This window comes from Equus asinus, chromosome 25, assembly GCF_041296235.1.
Source record: "Equus asinus isolate D_3611 breed Donkey chromosome 25, EquAss-T2T_v2, whole genome shotgun sequence".
Lineage (NCBI taxonomy): Eukaryota > Metazoa > Chordata > Mammalia > Perissodactyla > Equidae > Equus > Equus asinus.
Window position 1 is genome coordinate 39,739,513 of NC_091814.1, and position 22,109 is coordinate 39,761,621.

The 22,109-nt window shown below is 39.7% G+C and overlaps 1 protein-coding gene across 4 annotated transcripts in view; it reads right to left on the reverse strand.

The window, feature by feature from the left end:
- RGL1 (ral guanine nucleotide dissociation stimulator like 1) overlaps positions 1 to 22,109 on the reverse strand; it is a 239,082-nt gene that overhangs the window by 76,093 nt on the left and 140,880 nt on the right. For all 4 annotated transcript variants that reach the window (XM_014850298.3, XM_014850296.3, XM_044757665.2 and 1 more), the window contains one exon: positions 4,387 to 4,595. In XM_014850298.3, the coding sequence (XP_014705784.1) occupies positions 4,387 to 4,595 (209 nt within the window). The remainder of the gene's footprint in view (positions 1 to 4,386; positions 4,596 to 22,109) is intronic.

Consider the following 22,109-nt stretch of genomic DNA (forward strand, 5'->3'; position numbering starts at 1 on the left):
ATTTGTATGCTGATTTAATGTTACTCTCCCCCACTAGTCATTAAGCATGAAGAGGGCAGAGATCATGTCCACTATTATATACACAGCACCTTGCACAGTACAGGGTACATACTAAACATCTGGTGAATATCATTTGAATATACGAATGAATAGGAGCATTGACGTTCAAGTGAGTTGCCCACAACTGTGTGAAGGGAGTATCCCTCAGGAAAGGCAGTTTCCAAGGAAAATCAATTGAGGCAGTAGAGAAGAGGATAGCTGAGGGGATTCCCAAATCATCCCTTCCTTTAAAAATGGCATTAACAAATCCTGGGAGCGATATGGTACGCTCGGAAAGACCTTCCAAGTCAGGAAGAGGGAGGTTTTAATTCCAGCTCTGCCACTTCCTGACTGTTTCTGAGCCTCAATTTTCTCATTTGTAAACATGGGGGTAATGTAATGAAAAATGAGTTAAATGACATAAAGCCTGTGAAAACGCATGGCAAGAAGAAATAAGTTCAGGGTCCAGCCCCACGGCCGAGTGGTTAAGTTCGCACACTCCACTGAGGCAGCCCAGGCTTTCGCCGGTTTGGATCCTGGGCGTGGACATGGCACCACTCGTTGGGCCACGCTGAGGCGGCGTCCCACCTGCCACAACTAGAAGGACGCACAACTAAAATACACAACTATGTACCGGGGAGATTTGGGGAGAAAAAGCAGAAAGAGACAAAAAAGAAGAAATAAGTTCAAAGACCCACTGAATTAGTCTCCTCTCTGTGACCTAAGCAAGCGAATTCAAGTCAGATTGGTTCTAAAGCTTAACTTTTATGGATGGCTTCAACCTTTATCTCTTCCAAAAGTCCTCCATTAGGAGAATTCACGTTTCTTGAAATGAAGGGATAATTCGGATTATTGCTCAGTCCTTACCAAACTGAGACCTGAGTCCCATTAGTGGCTTAGCAAGTTTCCGGAGACTTTCGTTCACCATTTTGCTGCTTGTCCTTGCCAATCTGCTTACTTTTGATATCAGATATGCAGATCAGAAAAAGAGAGAATGATTAAGAAATAGCCCCAAAGCAGCTAATGTGACAGCTCCCTGAAGAAAAATCTAGATATTTGTATAAACATTTCATGGTTCTCAGCAAGAATCGCTCTGCAAGTAGGTTTCTCCCTACATTTGAGGTTGGGTATTTTCCGTGGTACCCAACTCCCTTACTTTTTTCAATGGTATGGTGGGAAGAATATATTTTTAAGTGGAACTTACGTTTGAAGTCAGAGAAAATAAAATCTCAAAGCCCCAACACAAACAGCTAAGCCACAATTCAAAAACTTTCCCTTAGGTTAAAAGGAAGCCAATGAGCCCTAGAATTAACTCTGAGCCAGGGCAAGAAGCACAGAAAACAGCATTCCTTGTGAATTGCTGACTGCCCCAAGTAAGGGATAAAGCAAACACATGGAACTAGCCATACATGTCTTCAAACAACCATCTATTGGTCAATCGTGAAGGCTCACATTAGCAGAATGAAAAAATTATAAAAAGTTTTTTTTAAAAATCACAGAAAGCAAACAAACAGTTCCATATGAGAAAAGCCACATAATTGGAAGTCTTAAGGAAAATCAAAGCTTGACTTCAAATAAGCTTTTCTCTGGTGGGAAATAAACACTACAGCATCTGCCTTCAATCCATTCTTGACCAGTTAGGATTAGCACATCCTATAATAACTTCTCAGTGTTAATTTCACAAAAGGTAAGCAATGTACTATTAAGAAACCAAGAGAAGTCATTACAAAAAAATCACATCAGAGACCCACAAACAAGTCTACCACAATTAACTAACATGAAAATAGTAGATCAAGGTTATCTTCAGAAAAGGTAAGTTCGTGCTTAACTTAACTGCTTACCTCCCAGTTATAGACGTTAAAACTCCCAATAACCAATTTAAGAACCCAGTGTTTCACAGAATCATTTTGGTTAAAATCAAACAAAGATTAACATCAGGCCACAAGATCTAAGTGTGAGTAGGAAATGGAGTGAGGAAGCGGTCATGTTGAAGTTTGTATATACATGGACAAATCCAAATTTCTGCAAAGGAAGCAAAAATAAATGAGTTTCATTTCTCTGAACTTCTGCAAAACATGTTAGAGTTTCATTTTTACACTGTCTTAAGTGGTTGTCTACTTGTTTTATGAATGGAAGCTTTATCTTTTGCAGTAAAATATTAAGTTCTCAGGGGTGGATCCAGGTTTTGTGGTGCTAGCATACATAATTTGAGGGGTCCTCTCTAAGAAAAAACCCCACAAAATTATGAACATGAATTATGTAGAGGGTATTGCAAGTGAGGGGCCCTGGAGGTTAAGTACCAGCAGCTTCTCAGTAAATTCACCACAAACGCGAGAACCAACCAAGTCTTATGTTTGTTTCATCAATCTGGTGTCTTGCAGAGCACTGGGTATTTTACAGGCATTCAGTACTTGCTGATTCCATTCATTTCAGAAGCAAGCAAAGGATATGACTATGAGATTGAATTCAAGGCCAAGCTTCGGCCCATCCAAATGGGTCAAGACAAATCTTAACTCTTCATTTAGTTAGAACTTAAATGACAGGTAGCATTAAATGTAATTTGAATTCATGTTGATTCTGTTATTTAATAATTGTCACCTAGTTAATATTTTAAAAATCCAACAAAGACTTTAAAAAATCATTAAATAAAAGCTGGATGTATACGAGTCGTAGACTAAACACTGTAGTTCCTGTGTGTATGCCCACTGTTTATGATGAACAGCTGCAATTCATGTGCATTCCTTTCCTGATATGGACATCTGTGGCCTATTATCAATGGAGTTACCCCATAAGTAGAAGAGGTTACCAATTCCAAAAAAACTTGTAGGAGTTTTTGATGTGTTGACCTGTTTTCTCATACTGCCTGCCAACAGTCAGCATACTGCATCCTTCTTATAAATGTGAAATAGCTAAAAGAAATTCATCTAATTCTTCAGGTCCTATTTATAGGTGTGAGATATTATACAAGCAAACAAATCATGAAAGTAATGACTCACTAAGCCCACAGGTTTATACTTCAAGCTTAATACTTTAAGTAATACTATGCAGAAAACTGCAGAACGCTCAACCTATGTTCAAGTCCAGAGTTATAACCAGATCAATGTATGATAAAGGACAGACATTTTGTGAATGTTCCTGAATATGAACATATTAATAACCATTGATCCTAAAGATTTCACTCTATATTCATATATGAGGAAAATATCTTGAGAAAAACCCACTGTCACCAATAACCTTATTCACACTGAAATAGAACTTAAAGACCTTTCTTAAGACTGATACACATGATTGCATAAAAATGTTTTAAATGTTTTCATAAAAAATAATATTAATAAACAACTTTAAAAGCCAAGGGAAAAATTAGGAAAAATATTTCCAAAGCAAAAAACTAATTTTGTTAATATACAAAGAGTTATAATTAGATGATCATTAAATAGATGACAATAGTCCGAAATAAAAATAAGTAAAGGATATGAAAAGACAGTTCACAGAAAACACAAATACCCAATAAGTATTTTAAAAGATGCTAAACCTCACTCATAAATGTAAGAAACATAAATTTAAAGACAATGAGCTATTTTTCAATGGACAGGTCATGGTAGAGATGGTTTAAATGGTAGAGATGAAAATATGCCCAGTTGGTAAGGCTCTGGGCAAAGAGAGGGAACAGGCACTGTCATTCCCTGTAGACCGGAGTGTGGTTGGTACAACTTTCTGGAGGGCATTCTAGCAATATCTTTCACATTTCAAAACATAATGGGGGAACAAAACCTATGGAGGAAACATAATTATCAATGTGTGAATTATAAGGGACTCTGCCCAACTTTATGTAACATGTGACGTAACAACTTAGATCGAGGATGATATCCACGTGTATTTCCATAAAGCAGATGATGCACGGTGATTGTTAATAGTTACTATCATCCTCGTCATCATTATTATAGCCACTGTTCATTAGCTGCTTCCTATGGGTCTAATACTGAGCTCCATACTCCACACATATTAGCACATTTAATTCTCACAATCCAGTAAGATTCCTGGTTAATTGATTATTTACTACAATTATACACAATTATAAAAATATGGAGAAAATTTTAGGGTAGCAAATAGTAACTGAAATCTATAAACGAGTGAGTCTAGATTTATGGTATGTACTCCTCTTTTATAGATTTTTCATGAGACATTTTTACCAGAAATAGAGCACAAAGTGGCTCCTGAAGAACCTTCGTCCAAGTTAATCCTTCCTCATGCATCTCCCTCAGCATGCCAAGCACAGCAGATTCAGAACCTTCTCTCTGCACACAGCCTCACCTGGCTATCACCTCCCGCATGCCTTCAGACTCTTACCTGTCCAGCAGCAGTTCCAGCACTTCTTTAGTGGAGGCAAAGCCTCTGTACGTTGACAGGAAGATGCTGATATAGGTAAAGTCATTGTCTCCAAAAGCCGTCAGCAGGTTCTCCACAAGCTTCTCCAAGGTACCAGCTTTTATGGTCCTGATCTTACAGGTCTCGTACTGACTGACTGTGTGTCCTGGAGGCAGCTGGTCCCCTTCAACCTGTACAATAAATTCATGATTAAGATCAGGAGAAATGACTCCTTAAAGTAAAACTGAAAACACTGAAGTAGTGGAAGCATGGCCTGTCATGTTTTCCCTCGCTCTTATTTAATTTCCCTACAAGTCACGGAAGGCAATCCTCTCACCTGTGAGTGTAGCAGAATTGGGGAGAGAGGGGGCGCCTGGGTCTGGGTGTACGTGTGTGTTCCCTTCCTCTCTAGAAGTAGAGGTATTACTTCTTCGTGCTTACATTTGCTTCTGCTTACTCCCCATCAAGAACCATGTTGCCAGCATATTTTATCAAGGATGTTTTCTATGACCCCCGGATTGAGTTTAGCAAATGTTATCAATCATTTCCTCTGTATTGCTTCATGTTATGTTTTCAGACTCATTCTTAAAGACAGCTCCTACAGTGCGGTGCTGGAGCGGACTCATACTGGCTTTAGAGAGCTGATGGTTAAGTTGTTAGGATTTGTGTGAGCCAGCTGACATTTGTTAATAGCTTAAAAAATCAGCCAGGGTAGGAGCATGTTCTCCATGGAAATCTACGGAGATCTGACCATGATCTGCTGTTCTTCCAGTCCATGGAAGGCAATATACTTTCTGACAATATCATCAGCAATCAGCAGAGTTGACTGAGAGTTACCTGTAATAAGCAGCACTGGGCTAATCTCTGGGGAGTAATGTTAAGGGTGGGTAGGTACATGACCTGTCTTCTAGAGACTTGCAGACTTGGAGACAAGAGAAGATATTTGCTCATGAGAAGTAGCAATCACGTGAGAATGAAACTGTGAATGATATTGGTAGGTATAATTGCACCTTGGAGACACAAACCAGAATACACAAGAATTGATTAGGATGAAATCTGTAAAGCTCAAAAATTGAGTATGAGGGAAGAGAACTGAACTGGAGAAAAATATGGGTGAGCCTTACATTCTGCAATAAATCTCTGTCTAACAAATTATATAGAGACGCAATTTTCAAAGTTTAACTTGTCCTTCATAGGCACCAGGGAAGATGACCTACCAAGAGGATCTTTTTCCAAAGCAAATAATCATTCTAAGGGATGCAAACAATCACCAGGCAATCTCTCTGAATTGTAAGTTTGAATTGTTTTATATCAGATTCTCCTAAACTGAAATAATCAGACATGAAAATTAAAGAAGAAGGGCAAAAAAAAGAGACAACTGAATCTCCACATGATGACATTTTGCTTACCAAGTTGCACGTTTGCTTTCTCTTCACCTGGCCTGTCAGAAGTTAAACCGCTGGAAGGAAATTAGCCGGTGACATTGCTTTCAGTAAGAACAAAGAGGCTGTAATCGCTTTCAGAAGGGGTTGGAATAGCTTAATGTCAGCAGGCCTCACTGCTAACAGGAATTAATATTAAGACTCCAGCTTATGTGGTGCACGACTTTATGTCTTTATTTAATTTTTGAAAGATACTTTTAGTTTACTAAACAGAGGGATCTAGTTCAGGCAAAATACCAAAAGTCTCTTTAGGCCTCCTAGGACTGTTGACTCAGATCATGGCATAACAATTGTTCTTTATCACCCTATATGTAGTCTCAGAATAGGCCTGACAGTATCCATCTGTCTCCCAGGAACTTCAATTAACTTTAACCAGGAATAATAAATGAAAAAGATATATGGTTTCAAAGTCTACGTTTTTAATTACTTGGTACAGCGTTGCCCTGAGTGTGTGCTGTATAACACTGGTGGCAAAACAAAAGGTTCTGGGGTCAAGTTTGGGAACTACAGGGTTAAACAAAGTCAAATACATTTCTTTACTGCAGAATTTTTTAAAGTCTTTAATATGCCAACATGTTATGAAACTCCAAGAGAAGGATATGTATATGACATTTCCAAATAGATTTCCCTTTATTCTCAGAGCACCTTGCAAAACATTAGAATGAATGCACTTTGGGAAGTGTTAGCTTAGTAAGTCAAGTCACTGTGATGCATTTAAAACTTGATTCACATTTGTCACTTTTCACTTAGAAAAAAAGAAAAATCAAGACATTGTAAAATTTAATGTTGATTTTTATCTTCAAACTTCTATATTCCTTTAATCTCTTTCTTAATACCAAAATTTAGGATGTTTTGTGTATTTTACTTTGTCACTTCAAAGGACCTGGTCAAAATAATTCCCAGCCTGATTATATTAAAAAGAAGTAGCTAAAAAACGTACTTCAATGTCAAATGTTAACAACACAACAACAGGGATGGCTTCTCAGTCTCTAGGGATATTCAAACTCTAATTCTAAATCTAGCTTCCTTACCTTGTGATGACGTCAGGGCTCCCTTACAAACAATTTTGTAATTTGATGATTTTTATTTTACTCACAATGCAAATTTCACCTTAAAACTAAATCTTTTCTCATTGAAAGTAATAACTATTTAAAAGAACTAATTTTTCCCTGAGCGTGGATGTGGCCAAAAATTCAAACACAACAGAAAAAAGCTTGTCAAAGGACCTGATGAAGTGGGTCCCTTTTCCTGCCAGAAAGCAGATTTGGCAGGAAGCCAAGATTCTCCCTTGGGAACGGGCTCATGTTTCTCATTAACCCAGTTGCTTCCTTTCAGTCCTCCTTCTACTCTGGAAAAAAATCTCAATATGCATGCCTGATCCCAATACGTCCCTTTAACCACTTTTGTTCCTCAGTGTTTGCATCTGTACATTAGGAAGAACCATGTCTGAGCTATCAGAACAGCTAATAAAATATGTCGAACATTTAGATTCTAAGTGCAATGAGTGAGCATCAATGACAATATCATAAAATGAAGTAGAAGAATTGCTCTGGTGCCTAAAATCATTCTCACAAAAATTAACAACGCATATTAAAGTGTCAGAGCACTTGCTTAATGTCATCTTCTGCACGTTTGCTAAGCGCCCTAAAATCTACTTGCTATAGCAGGGGGAAGACCAGGTTCCTGAAGATGAGTTCTAATTTACCATCATTCAAATAGACTACATTTTATCTGCTTATTACTGGAATTATTTTGAAATAAAATTACACAAAAGTAAAACACAAAAAAATATTCTATGCCTTATGGTCAGACCGTTCTCCGGTTTATTCTATTTTCATTTTTGCAGCAAAACATTCAATAGCTACATAGCCTTTTAAGAGACTTTAGGATCTGTTTTTGTTTATAATATCTCAATACATTAGAATCCTAGTTTAAAAGAAAAGTTGGGGGGGGTGGTGCTTGGCAGACAAGTGTTTAATAACCCAGACTTAGAGAGCAAGACATGGAGGGCTGCGCCTGCCCTCTGGGTTAGCACGCTAACAGGAAACAGCTCAATCTGGATTTAATCAGAGACCATCGCTTTACTGACAAGATCATGATACTGAGGCCACAAAAATGTTTCATGATTTTTTTTTGGCCAATCTTTTTGCCATTAGAACTCAGCTTTTCCTAAGAGAACATGTCTGACTCCTATGGGGTAAATATCTAAAACTCTGCCCAACTGTCCTAGCCGTAGAACTTCCATAATCCTCCATTTTGGCATGAGGGGGACAGGAGAAAGAGAATGTGAGAGATGAAATGTGCCATATTTCAATTCTGTTTCCAGTCATGAAGAAATATACTCTTTCACCTTTAAAACTGTTAACAACTTGGGTGATTCTAATTTGAAAAAAAGAATTTTTTCTTCAATCAAAATAATACTTTAGTCATCTGATACTTTAATAAGGAATGTGCTAAGTAAACAGCCTCATTAGAGTGGAGACAGTATTAGAGTGGAGACACTCAGTAGAGTGGAGACCTTCTCCAAGCTACACTGAGTGTTCAGTACAGCAGTTCTCAGGCATCCTGGCCTGAGCAGAAAAGTAAATAGTGAGTACTATCCCAGCCATAACTCCCTAAGAAAATCTAAACCATATCCAAGGTTTTGTAGGCTTTAAGAAGGTACACACTGCTATCTCTACATTCACGCCAGAACGCCGAGGGTACATTTTACACTTCCTTTTAAAATGCCCTACACCCACCACCCAGCAACAAGAAACCATCGCAGTATAGGAAATGCCATGAGATGACTCACAGATAAGCTCTGACTGTCTGTTCATATTGCCCAAATATGTATAGATTAAATGTCCTTGCCACACGTATGTAATGGCACACAGCAGAGCATCATGGCGGAGCCAGTGCATCTGAGTATAGTGAGCTATTTACACATGGGACATTCAGAGATGGAAGGCACAGTCTCTACAAACTCCTAGGGCATGTGGTGCAAGCTCAGTGTGAGCTTCTGCATTGTGTGAACTTCTACTTTGGGTGAGAACTCACTTTTTTGCTAGGTTAGGGTGGCCAAGATGCCCAGTTAAATTCAAATTTCAGATAAATAACAAATAATTGAGTAATTTGAGGGCATAAGTATGTATTTAGGACTTACGCATACTGGAAAATTACTTGTTTACCTGAATATCAAATTTAACTTGGCATTCTGTATTTCTATTTGCTACGTCTGATAACCCTATGTTAAGTGCAAACAAAGGGTAGAGAATAGATCTCTCTTTCATTTATTCATTTACTTATTCAGCCACACATTCACCAAACAGTACTATGTGCCAGGCACTGTGCAAGGTAATAGAGATATAAACGTAAATAGCACGCAGTTCTGACACTCAGGCTGTTCAGTCTGGTGGAGGAAACAGACACAAAGAAATCACTATGACGCCATGTGAGTAGAATGGTGGGGAGAGAGGCAGATATCATGGAAGAACCAGGAGGGACCTGGCATAGAGCAGCATCAGAAAAAGATTCCTGAGTAGGTGATGCTTTGCGCTGGGATTTAAATTATGAGTAGCAGTTAACAACGTTGGGGTGGACATAGCAAGCAAAGAGACCAGGACAAACAAAGGCATTAAGAAGAAAAGAGGTGTAAGGGGGGAAATGTGGATGCAGGAGCAACATGACACAGGGAATGAACTGCTTGGCTAGAAGTCAGCAGGAGGCTACCTCATTATGGAAGACTCAGGTTGAATCCCAAGGAGCTTAGACTCCACTCCCTTTGGGTTTAAGCACAGTCAGAGAAATCACAGTGTGGAGGATAGATTTGATGGAAGTTTTAAAGTTGAGAAAATCAGTAGGAAAATTGTTCATACTCCAGACAAGCAACTGTAAGAGCCTTAACTCATGCAATGATAATAGGGATAGAGAAAGTGGTGGGTGGAGGGACAAATTTAGGGAATATTCAGGAATTGTCAAGACTTGGTGATTAATTGGATGCAGAGGATGAAGATGAAGGAAAAGAGAATCAGGAATCTTTACCTGATTTCTAGTGTAGATGACTAGATAATGGTGCCACTCATATGAAAGAAAACTGAGGAGTGGAAGCCAGATTTCCTGGGGCAGAGGTACGGAGTTCCACTCTAGAAATGAAGTATCTTTGGGATTTTCCAATGGTACAGTCCAACAGGCAGTTAGAATCTAAACGTTGGGAAGAGGGGTCTAAGATGGAAACACGTAGAAGTTACATAATTAAAATGGTTTCACTCTTCCAGGCAGTGTGTGTAGAACAGGAAGAGTAGAGGGCCAAGGACAGCATCTGGAAGAGTACTAAAATTAAGAGGGTTCTAAGAACAAAGACGTCACGTGGCAAATTTACACATCGCGTAATCTGTGGTAGCATTTCTGGGCATAGAACCCAGAAGAAATCTTCACTGCCAGATTCATATATATGCTAACATATGTACCTTCCATCTAATTATGCAAACATATCAAGGTCTAGCCAGGAATGTGCTGGAGCCAGCTTCCATAGCTTGCAAAAGCCAACCGTGCACACTCCTTCTCAATTCTATGTTCAATGACACTGTGTTGCTATCGTGACTTTGGCCATGGTAGAATATTTATAACACGGAAATTGGCAAATTGGCCACAAATCAGGGCTTTTATTGGGGAGAGCTGATTTATCAGCACACCACTGCCCAGGAGTCCCTCTCAGATTATGTCAATGGTAATTTCAAGAAACGTTCATACTGTTTGAACATTTTTCTCTTTGTGTCCACTACAATTAAGGCATTTGCATTGTCATGATCTTCGACCTCACAGAAGACAGACAACGATGCCTCTGAACTAAGAAGAAAGTAGATATGTGGAGGAAGAAGAGAGAAGCATGTGCATGACAAACGAATGTGCTCTAAAAAAAATTACAAGATCCCCAAGAGTTGACTTTGCTTGAAGCCACATGTTAGGATGTGGTCATGTTTCTATGATGAGTACCCTTCATCCTCAGGAAAATTCTAAGGGAGCTGTAATAACAAACAATGGCTAGTGTTTTATCACACAGAAATTCCAGCCCCCTCGGCCATCCTGTCTCAGCAGGGTTTCCTAGATCACCCCCATAGAGTCCAGGAACTCTCCTGGGGGAAAAAGGAAGTTATGTTTTCCATCTCCTAAAAAACAGCAATCCTCCTGGCTGTGAATCTGCTTGGCCCAATGTTAATCCATAACAGACTTGATCTCCCCTGACACAAATCCTTATTTCTGACATTCTGGTCCGCTAAGGAGTCCAAAGACTTTAAGGAGGAAGATTCAAAAATTAAAGTGGATTTCAGGGAGTTTGCTGACTACATTTTTCAAATAAAATAATTTCACTTTTATATGCTACTTTTCTGCTTGAAACTCAGAATGTTAATGACTAAGACGTTATGAATTAACCTGGGTTCCATTTCCATTTCTGAGCCCAATTTACTATGGGACCTAGGGCAATAACAAAGTTTCAATGTCTTGGTCATCCACTTCATAAAATGAAGAAATCACATGCTATTTTGAGAAGTGAGAGGATTTAGAGTTGCAGGGGAGGAGGGAGGTTTGAACTACAATAGGCACCGCTGCATTTGCCAAGTAACATCACAACTCATCGCATACTGTTTCGTATCTAGAGTGAACTTGGAGAATTCACAACTCTCTCCTTTCTCTCTCATTCAGAGCTTCAAATGCCCAAGGTCTTCATATCCTGAGGTCACAGGTTAACAGGTGCCCTGGCTTTCTAGAATTCATTCTGTTTTTGTGAAACACAGCCAACCTCTGTCTGAAAAAGTCAGCAGGGGGTAGGGAGCTTCTGTGTGACCTAATATTCTCCGTGAATGAAGCCTGCTATGAATGGACAGCCTTCCTCACAGCCCAGAAGCTTTCCCAGCCCACCATAAATCCCAGAGACAGTTCCATCTTTATCTCCTTGTGAGATTTAAAGATTTTTCCTTCACCAATCCTTGGGGGGCAAGGGGGTGGGGGAAAGGCAGGGCGTGGCGACTGCCTGATGTTTCCAAACTTAGTCATTAGTTTGATTCTTATCCTGCATACCATATTAAGGAATCTCTTATCCTCTCCACCTTCCTATGGGATTAGTTCAGTTTTAAGCAAAGTAAACATTTAGTTCCCACTATTATTATCACCTATTGTAACGATTAAGCATAAAAATCAAAGCCTCATTATCAAAATGCCAGTAAAATCATTACTTCCCTGGATTTCAGAATTCAAGTAATAACTCTGTTCGGCTTGCTCTTTTCCCCTCCAAAACCAAATCTTTAAAGTCTACATGGACTTATAAATTCAAATGTAAAATTTAACTTTACGGTTCCCAGAAAGCTCTGGGACACAGCCTCCAGCAAGTACGGTATCCCTCAGTGCTAAGTTTGGCACAGGTAATATTCCTAGATCATGGGCCTGTAGACCTGCCCACCTTTGGAGCAAGCAGGCATCTTTCAAGCATACCATCAGGTGACCAAATCTGGGGCAAGGTAGGAGGAAGAATTTAGTTATCTTGAGTACATCTCTCTGAAAGATACACGGAAGTAAATGGCTTCTTTTTAGTAATAGGCTTTCCTCTTCATAAGCTGTAAACTAATTCTAAGAAAACCATCCTTATGCCCTAAGTGAAAAGGAACACAAGAGAGGGTTAAGAGATGATTACTGAGCACTTACAGGTCAGATGCTGAATCCTTACAACAATCCTCTGGGATAGAAATTATTCTCACTTTATTTGAGGAAAATGAGGTTTGGAGAAGCAAGAGGTCTCACCCAAAGTTACCCAGCCAATTAGCACAATTGACAGAGTCAAGATATAAAGCAGCCCTGTCTTTCTATTACAGTGTGTTGTGTTAAGACATTAAGCGACACGGCATTGGGTTTTCAATCTCCTTATTTGTACATCCAAGACTATCAGAACTCAACAGCCCAGAATCGCCATACTTCATAGGATTGTTCTAAGAAAGAGATAAAATTAGACAATAGATCTGAAGGCATGTTGAACAGTTACAAGAACTTTTCGGGATTTTACAGATGAAAGAAAATATTGTACATAATACTAAAATCCTCTCTTTTCCCTTTCTTTCCCTTACCCCAGTTACTTTCACCAAAAGTTAGGTCTTAACACATCAAATGCTCTCTGGTATTATGCCTCTTACCTCCTGACACTGATGGGAATCTTTAACACCTAAGAAGGAAAAAATACTACTTCAGTGCCAAACATCCTCTTTGGTGGAAAACAAAACCCCTCCCCCTCATTATTACAGTTTCTTAACTGAGTAAATTGAACCCACAGGGAGCACTCATGTCCCTCTCCGATATGTAGATTATTAACTAATTTTCCCACTTGCTAGGTTTATAAGTCTCTCTAGTCAAGAGACACTTTCCTTCTGTTTTTAGAAAGAAAGAGAAATGAAAGCAGCATGACGACATGATTGATTATGGGATACAGCCAGACAAAGTGGCAGGTTTGTAAATGCTAACACTTAATAAAAAACAAATAAAGGAAAAGATAGAGTATAGAAAGGACTGATAGCTGGCAAAAACATAGATCCAACTTCTCCAAATGAACCGAAACTGAAAAAGCAACCATCTTGTTCACTAGATTTTAATGTGACAAAAATACATGTAAAAAGATAGGTGTGTCAGTTGTAGAGAAAATATTTATCCTCCTAGTAATATGCTTCTCATCCCCATGGCTCATGACCCACTCGTGGTGTCAGATGTCAAAAGAGCTTCCACTGTGCAAAGAACCCACACGCGGTGCTAAGGGACTCTATAAAGGACATGAAGGGCTGTCATCTTTAAAAACCTAACAGCAGAAATTATAATATGAATATGAATTTTTTCATTTAATGGCATGGAAGGAAAGGGACATATAGAGCTTAATACCTAGTACATATTTAATAAATTAAATAAATGCCAGGTAAAAAGCAGGGCCTTACAGAGAGCATTTCAGAACAGACGGGGATAAAGACCTCTTGCAACTCTGAGAATCAATAAGGAAGGCAGGCAGGAGAAAAAATGGCATAGACTAGATTCTGCTTCTAGTTCGAGCTCAATTAATCAGCGAGTACGTGTTAGTGCCTTATGTTTATCTCAGCAGTGGGTTAGAATAACTCTTTTTAATTTAGTCGTTTTTGTGAGTTCCTAAACACACTTGAGTGGATTCATTCATTCAACAAATATTTGTTGAGTCTCCACTACGTGGCTGCTGCAAGCCAGAGGTAACAACAAAGAACCAGAGAGACAAGATGCCAACTCACACAGATGAATCCATCTCCTCTACAACTAAAGGAGAAGAAAGCAGATTCACGAGCCATCACCAACCGGACCTGGGCTTGCTCTTACGGAGCCCATGCCCTAGAGTCAGAGTCTTCAAGTTACCTGATCCTCAGAGTTTTATGCGGCTCCGTTAGAAATACCATAGAGAGAGATGGCTGATATCATCATCACACGCAAATAGATAGAAGCTATGAAAATAGAGCAGAGCAACTCTTTCTAATCAATACTATATAACTATAAATAGTAATTGCAGATGGGACCATTGACCAAATTGAAGCAAATAAATACATATATATATATATATATATATATATATATATATATACACACATACAGTCCTTGGCCATAGCTTCTTTGTGACACCTCCAGCAGTGCTTTGGTAACAGCCCAGTGGATTGTATGGTTCATCCGTATAGGTCAAATCAGTTTTACTTTTTGTGTGTGCGTGTGTGAGGAAGATTGGCCCTGAGCTAACATCTGTTGCCAATCTTCCTCTTTTTGCTTGAGGAAGATTGCCACTGAGCTAACATCTGCTCCAGTCTTCCTCTATTTTATGTGGGATGCTGCTACAGTGTGGCTTGACGAGTGGTGCTAGGTCCATGCCCGGAATCTGAATCTGCAAACCCCGGACCAGTGAAGTGAAGCACATGAACTTAATCAATACACCATGGGCCAGCCCCAAATCAGTTTTACTTTTAACCAAAGGTACTACTCAACCTCACAAAGATAACAAATCAGACAATGTTCAGAAAAAGTTCTAAACTTTTAGTTACAGCTGTTTGATTTACTGAATACAAAATATTTTAAGATTGGTTTTCATGAAAATGTCACTAAAACCAATGTATATTTGGGGATTTATTTGTCTGTTTCCTTGAATACACTAAACAATTGTCAAGAGAATCACCTGGGGTGCTGGTTAAAAATCACTGATTCCTGAGCCCACGTTCCAGAGACTCTGATCAGTAGACCCAGAATAAAGCCAAGGGATCTGCATTTTAGCCAGCATCCCAGGTGATTCTAAAAGCAGAAGATCCACCCATTACCCCTGGAGAAATACTGTGCCTGACAACATGAAAACAAAGATGAGTAAGGTTAATTTACAGGATAAAGGAGAAGTTGATTAACCAACACAAGGTTAGACAAAGCCATGTGACCTCTCTTAGTCTTGGTTTCCTCATCTGTAAACTTGGAACAATATTACATTTACCTTCCTTAATTCGCCTTGATGCTGTGAGGACGATTCCAAAAAAATGTGGGATATGCTTTGAACTGCTTGAGATAAAGTACTAGATAATAAACTAAGGTATTATTAACATTCATGTCAATAACCTGAGATGCTTTCAAGCAAACCATGTGATCTTTCTTATGTGTTTATCCTGTGGAATTCAACGAGTTTTCCTACAAGAAGGGACGAACACTAGCCTATGGAGTTTACTTCTGCCCTCATTATTCGTTACCCACCTGACTGTCAATCCCATGGAAATGCTTCAGCACTTACCTCTGTGGTTCTCTCTACAGAACCGGCACTAACGAGTCCCTCTTGGAACTCTGCCCCTTTTGCTTCTGAACATCACTTTATCAACAACAAGTAATAATTCTAAGCACTTTGTGTGTGTCCCATGATAACCCTATACAGCAGATAAATTTAATATCCCCATTTTACAGAAAACTGAGGGCTCAGAGAGGCTAAGTGACTTGTCCCAGTGCACACAGCTAAAAAAGTGACTGAAACCATGACTCAAATCCACACGGTCTGGACCCAGAGTCACACTTAGCCAGAACTCGATCTCATCTCCCGCAAGGCTCTCGTGCAATACTACAGGTTGATCACCCGTTCCTCGTCCTTCACTTACCATCAATATGGAACCATTTCTAACCTCAAACCTCTTTTCTTTAGTCTCTACTCTCTTTCTGGCCATCCCATACATATTTCCCTACAGTTTCACTTAACACAAATATTATATTAACTCCCAAATCTTTATCTCCAGTTCTGACTTTTCTTCTAAATTCTAGACCTGAATTTCCAATTACTACACATCCACCTGGATAATCCAGAAGGAATTCTAATTCAACATGTACAAAAAGAAACTCATTGTATTTCTCTAAAATTTCACCCCTTCTCTAGCCTCTGACTTAGTTAATGGTCCAAGTCATAAACATGCAAATCATCCTTATTCCCAGCTTCTCTCCCCCTCACCTCCAAAATCCAACCTGACCCATTCCCTAAAGAGCTTTCCATCCTATTCTTCTTCCCTGTCCTCACTGTCCTGCCTTAATTTAGATCCCATTTCTTTTTTTTCTTTTTTAATTTTTTTACCCTATTCCTGATGGTATGTGTGATTTTTTTTTTTTAAAGATTGGCACCTGAGCTAAAATCTGTTGCCAATCTTCTTTTTCTTCCCCCTTCTTCTTCTTCTTCCCAAAGCCCCCCAGTACACAATTGCATATTCTAGCTGTAGGTCCTTCTGGTTGTGCTATGTGGGACATCACGTCAGCACAGCCTCATGAGCGGTGCCATGTCTGCACCCAGGATCTAAACCCACGAAACCCTGGGCTGCCCAAGTGGAGCGCCCAAACTTAACCATTCAGCCACGGGGCCTGCCCCTAGATCTCACTTCTTAACAAGGTATGTGTAACAAGCATTTAATTAGTCTCATTTTCCTCTAGTTTTGGCAAAATGTTCTTTCTAAAGCATAAGTCCTACTTTTAGAATAAAGCCCAAGTATCTACTAAAACTAAACATGCCTATCCTATGACTCAGCAATTCCACTCCTAGGCACGTTCCCCAAAAAAATGAGTGTATCTGCCCCCCAAAGACACCGACAGAAACACCTGCAGCATTTCTATCAGTATGAGCCACACATTCTCCATAGCAGGTTGTCAGCATTTGTTTACTCACAAATCCTCCACCAGACTGTGAAATCTTTAAAGGCAAAGGCCACTCATATTTATATCTCCAGAAATTGGCCTATAGCCATAGCAATAAGTGCTTCATGAATATTAATTAAATGGTGTTTTTAAGGTAAAAGAGTTTTTACCTAACAAATCTGACACTACATTCCCTAAGTAACCTTTACTCGATTCTTCCAAATTCAGTCAAACAAAAAAATATGTACATATAAACAAGGAAAGTCTGTAAGGATACAGTAAACGCATGTAATGCTTGCTCATCACCTCTGCTCATCTGTTAAAGCAGCAGCCCTTTTAAAGTGTTCTTATGGCATCCACAGTGAGCTTTCAAAAACAGATCAGATCACGTCACTCCCCTGCTTAAAACCTCCCTCTGGCTTCTCACATCACTTGGAACAAGATGCAGATTTCTACCCTGACCCGTAAGGCCCCGCCTGCCTATCTCCCTGACCTCACCACCAAAACCAGTCCTTCCCTCTCTCCTCCCCCAGCCACACTGGTCTTCCCTCAGTTCTTAACACACGGCAAGCTCATTCACACTTAATGATCTTTGCGTTTGTTTCTTCTGCCGAAAACACTGCTCAGCCTGATCTTCTCATGGTGGGTCCTTCCCCTCATTCACCTCTTTTGACCAGGCGGTATCTGCTCAGATAAACCCCCTGGACTATCCCTCTGGAGTCACACTATCCATCTTCCCCCACCAGCCCAGATCACATTTTCCAGGTCAATTTCTTTATAGCTCTGGCTTGTTTACTTGTTTGCTATCTGTAAGCTCGGCAACAGCAGAGTGCATCTCCGTCTTCTTGACTACTACCTCCCTGGGGTAGAGAATGCTGTCTATCACACAAGAGTCCTCAGTAAATGTTTGTGGTAATGAGTGAGAAACAAACTACTATTTGAATTAAATTGCAAATTATTTAAAAATCTGAATTTAAAGCTTACTAAACTCCATACATCTATTGAAAAAATACAAAACTGTGTCCTCTGAACAAAAAGTCTTAGGTAAACAAGTTAACGGATTCGATCTCTTCACAGCAGTTGAGAACTGAAGTGAATTTATCAAAATGACTGTTCTAAGCCTTTTCTGAATCTCAATTAATTCAATACTTGATTATCATGATTTTTAAAATTACTGAAGTCATGGGGTTTTTTCTCCAGAATTCTTTCCCCATCAAGATGGAGATGCTGAATCAAACTACACATAACAAGGATCCCTCATTCTCCGACACTGACATTGCCCCCATTGTTCTATCAGATGCAAAAGCCATTGAGCCAACTGCTAGCTTTGAAAACAGAGAGTGGGAATATGCACTTGTTTTGAGTTCTTACAACTCCAAGTAGGAGTATCAGAGGAAATGAATACACAGGCTAATCAAGCAGCTCCAAGATGTAAGTGGAAATACATTGCAAGAAGCTTACTTATGAGGTGTCGGACTACCAAGACGCTTCCAACACTTTCTTGCATGAAAGATACCATACACAGTAAGTGAGGATTTCATTTTAACTTGCCCTCTCTCCCATGCCAGGTTCTAAGTCTTGAACACTAAAAACATTGTTTGAGGTCTCTTAATTTACAATAAGTTTTTATTATTGAAACGAATAAGTGCTCTAACGTTTCATTCTAGAATGCTAAGTGAGGATGGTTCCCACCTTGTAACAAGGCCAAGTGCTACCGCAGCCATCAAATCTTCTTAAGTGGAGATCCAGAGCAGTGCTGCTTTACCACAAATCCCACTTTCATTCATTTACTTATTCATAAGTATTTACTGAGCTTTTACTATGTTCAAGGTACCATTGTAAGACACTACAAATACAGAAGTGAACACAGACATGGTCTCTATCCTCATGAAGCCAGCACTGAAGCAGAGAAGACAAATATTAAACAGATAACTTAACAATTAACTATCTAATGACAGCAGAGATCACTGCTTTTCCCACAAAAAGGTGCTAAGAGAACATAAGATAAGGGGATCAAATTCTGTCTTGGTGATCAGGGAAAGTTTCACTGAGGAAACAGAGATCAGAATAATCAGTAGGTGTTCACCAGGTAAAGGGTGAGAGAGAGAACATTTCAGGTGAGGGAACTGCAAGTGTGAATGCCCTGAAGTAGGAAGAAACTTGGCACACTGGAAGGGTAGAAAGAAGATTATGGGCAAAGGACAGTGAACCAGAGGAGAGTGGCAGGAGACGAACTTGGCCAGGAGGAGAATTTTGATCTTTAACCTAGTATCAATGGGAAGCTATTAAAAGATTTTAAGCAGGTAAGTATACCATGATCAAATATAACATGGGTCTATATGAAAGTGAACAGTAGGAAAGTAAGAAAGGATTCAGTCAGAGGACTACTAGAGAAACCAAGAGTTTCTCAAAATGTGGACCATGATCCACCTGCATCAGAATCATCTGTTAAAAGCAGATTCATGGGCCCAACCTCCAACCTACTCAATCCAAACCCTTGTCACTGGGAGTCTCCATTTAGTCTCAGGTTATTATAATAAACATTAATGATTAAGAAGCACAGTAACAATACTAGAGGAATTCCAGTGATCATTAAATGAAATAAACTATGACTGAAGTAAAATAATCTGTTTTCACTTGGGCATGAGTTCCCTCTTCTAAAATTTCATGTTAGCGCTCTCTTCTCCAACTCCCTTTCTTCCTTACCTGTAGCAAGAGACCAATTTTATTCTTTTTCCACAGTCATCAATTGATATCAGTTTACTCAGAGTAGATGCATACACTTACTTTGACTTGTTCCTGGCTGGAGCACATCAGAGGCAATGAACACATAAGTTAATCAGTATTTCTATACAAGTTCAATTCTGACTAGAAAAATTCAGATTAGGAATAATGTTATCTTTTGTTTGTGTGGCCCTTTCTAATATTCAAAGCTCTTTTATGTACACAATCTCATTTGATCCTCACAATAACCCCAATTTACGGATGAGGACACTGAAGGCTCAAGGGGATATGTAATCTACCCAGTCACATTACTAGTAATTGACAGAGGCCAGTAGAGCCCAGACCTCTTGGACTCCACAGCCACACTGAGGGGGCAGTGCCGGATGGCTCCAGCAGCTCAGACCCCCATCTGCTCATCAAAGGTCCCCCACGTACTGCCCTCTACCCCTCATTCCACACATGGCAGATAGTGACAGCCTACTCCATGTCGGATGCTATGAATGAATCACAAACTCTCAGGTCCTGTACTCAACAGCAAGTCAAAATTCCCTCCATAAGGTAATGGGAGGGAAAAGACACCACCGTAGGCAAATGAGGACATAGGTTCCATGTCACCAAAACTATCTGAAGGCAAATATTTAGATTTCACATTAATAGCACAGGGGTCACAGGACTATAGGAAATTATAACTGTCTTAACCAAACAAAACATAAGCTTCTCTTATCAAAGAGGTGTAATGGTCATGTTGCCAGTAGTAATTATACATTTGGATTTTCAAAAATGCATTCTCCTTCCCCATTAAAAAGAAAAAAAAAAAGCTGCAACATTTCCCTTTCCAGGAATGTGATTTAACCTAATAGCTAAGCTAATAATCACTAGCCGCTTATTTGGTGCAAACAAAGAAAGCACTGTCTCTGCAAGTGGACACAATGGTCCTGAATGTGAGATGGAGTTAAGTACCTGATTGTGAGCGGCCATTATATTATGTAACGAATGGAGCTGCGTGAACACCTATTACATAACTCCATACTGCCTTGTCACTCTAATTAAAGCGAGGGGACTTTCCTTTCACATTGAAAAGCTCTCCTTGGTCACTTCCATAGCCTGTGAGGTTAAAAATTTACACTATATTGAGCCCAGGAAATCATGTACACAGCTACTGTGTCCAAAGTAAATCATGAAAGAGGAGAACAAGAAAAAAATGCTTCTTCAAGGACTCGAAGGCAACTGTGGAAGAGGGTACAATGTGTAGAACACAGCCAGGCTAGAGCTGGACTGAGGAGCTACGCTTTGTGGCTATGTCTGAACTGGGGAGAGAACCCAGCATTCTTCAAACTCCTTATGTGCACCTAGTGGTTAGTTAGAAGCACATATTGATTCATTTTGCCAAAAAGGCATGAGAGGTACAAACAGGCCACTGACGTCACATAATAAAGTGGTGGTCAGTGTGGAAGCAAAACCAGTGAGAGAGTTTTCAGCTTAGCCGTTTGTAAGTTTAGCCACCACATACTTCTCAGTAGCCCCAACATCTAATTCCACACCTCTGGCCAAAGGTCTCCGACACTAGGACGGAAGGAGGCAATACCTTTAACACTTCCTTCCAGTAGTTCTGGAAGGAAGTTGTTCAGGGTGTGAATGAGGTCAAGGGAAAATCAAATTTTTAAGAAACCAGTACACTTAAATCACGTAACAGTGATCCTTTGTGGGGAAATTTAGCGTTCAACATGGGAAGAGTTGTTTTCCCAGTGAGGGACCTTCTAAACACCAACATTCTAAAAGTTTTATTTATTTGATGGAAGTGTTTCTGAAATGTGTTATTCTTCTGCCTTCGGAAGTGAAGATCCTGAGCATGATTTAACCTTTCACTCATAGCTCTTTAGGCCACCGATGCGACAAGCGACTGCAGTGGCTGCCCCAGAGACACCGACACAGATAGCAGTGCTTATTCTAAAACTAAAGGATCCCATATACCTACGCTTTTCAAGTTCATAAGCCTGGTATTTAATCATCGTCACTTTCTTACATCCATTTATTCAACAAATATTTATTGTGTCTGCCGTCTGTTAGGTGCTGTTCTAGACTCTGGAAAGACAGCAGGGGGAAAAGCAACCAAAACTCATGTCCTCGTGGAACTTACATTCTAATGCAGGAGAGAGGCAATCAATCAATCAATCAATCAATAACCAATAAAAGAGTATGTCAGACAGTGCTTAAGCCGCCAGGAGGGTAAAGCTGAAAGGGGGCATGGGGAATTCCAGGGTGGGGGAGGGTTGCAACTTCAATGAGTGGTAGAGAAGGCCCCTCTGAGAAGGTGACATTTGAACATAGCCTTCCACTGGGATTGTCTGTTTCAGTTAAGAGTGTGTCTGCCTCTAAAAGCTACAC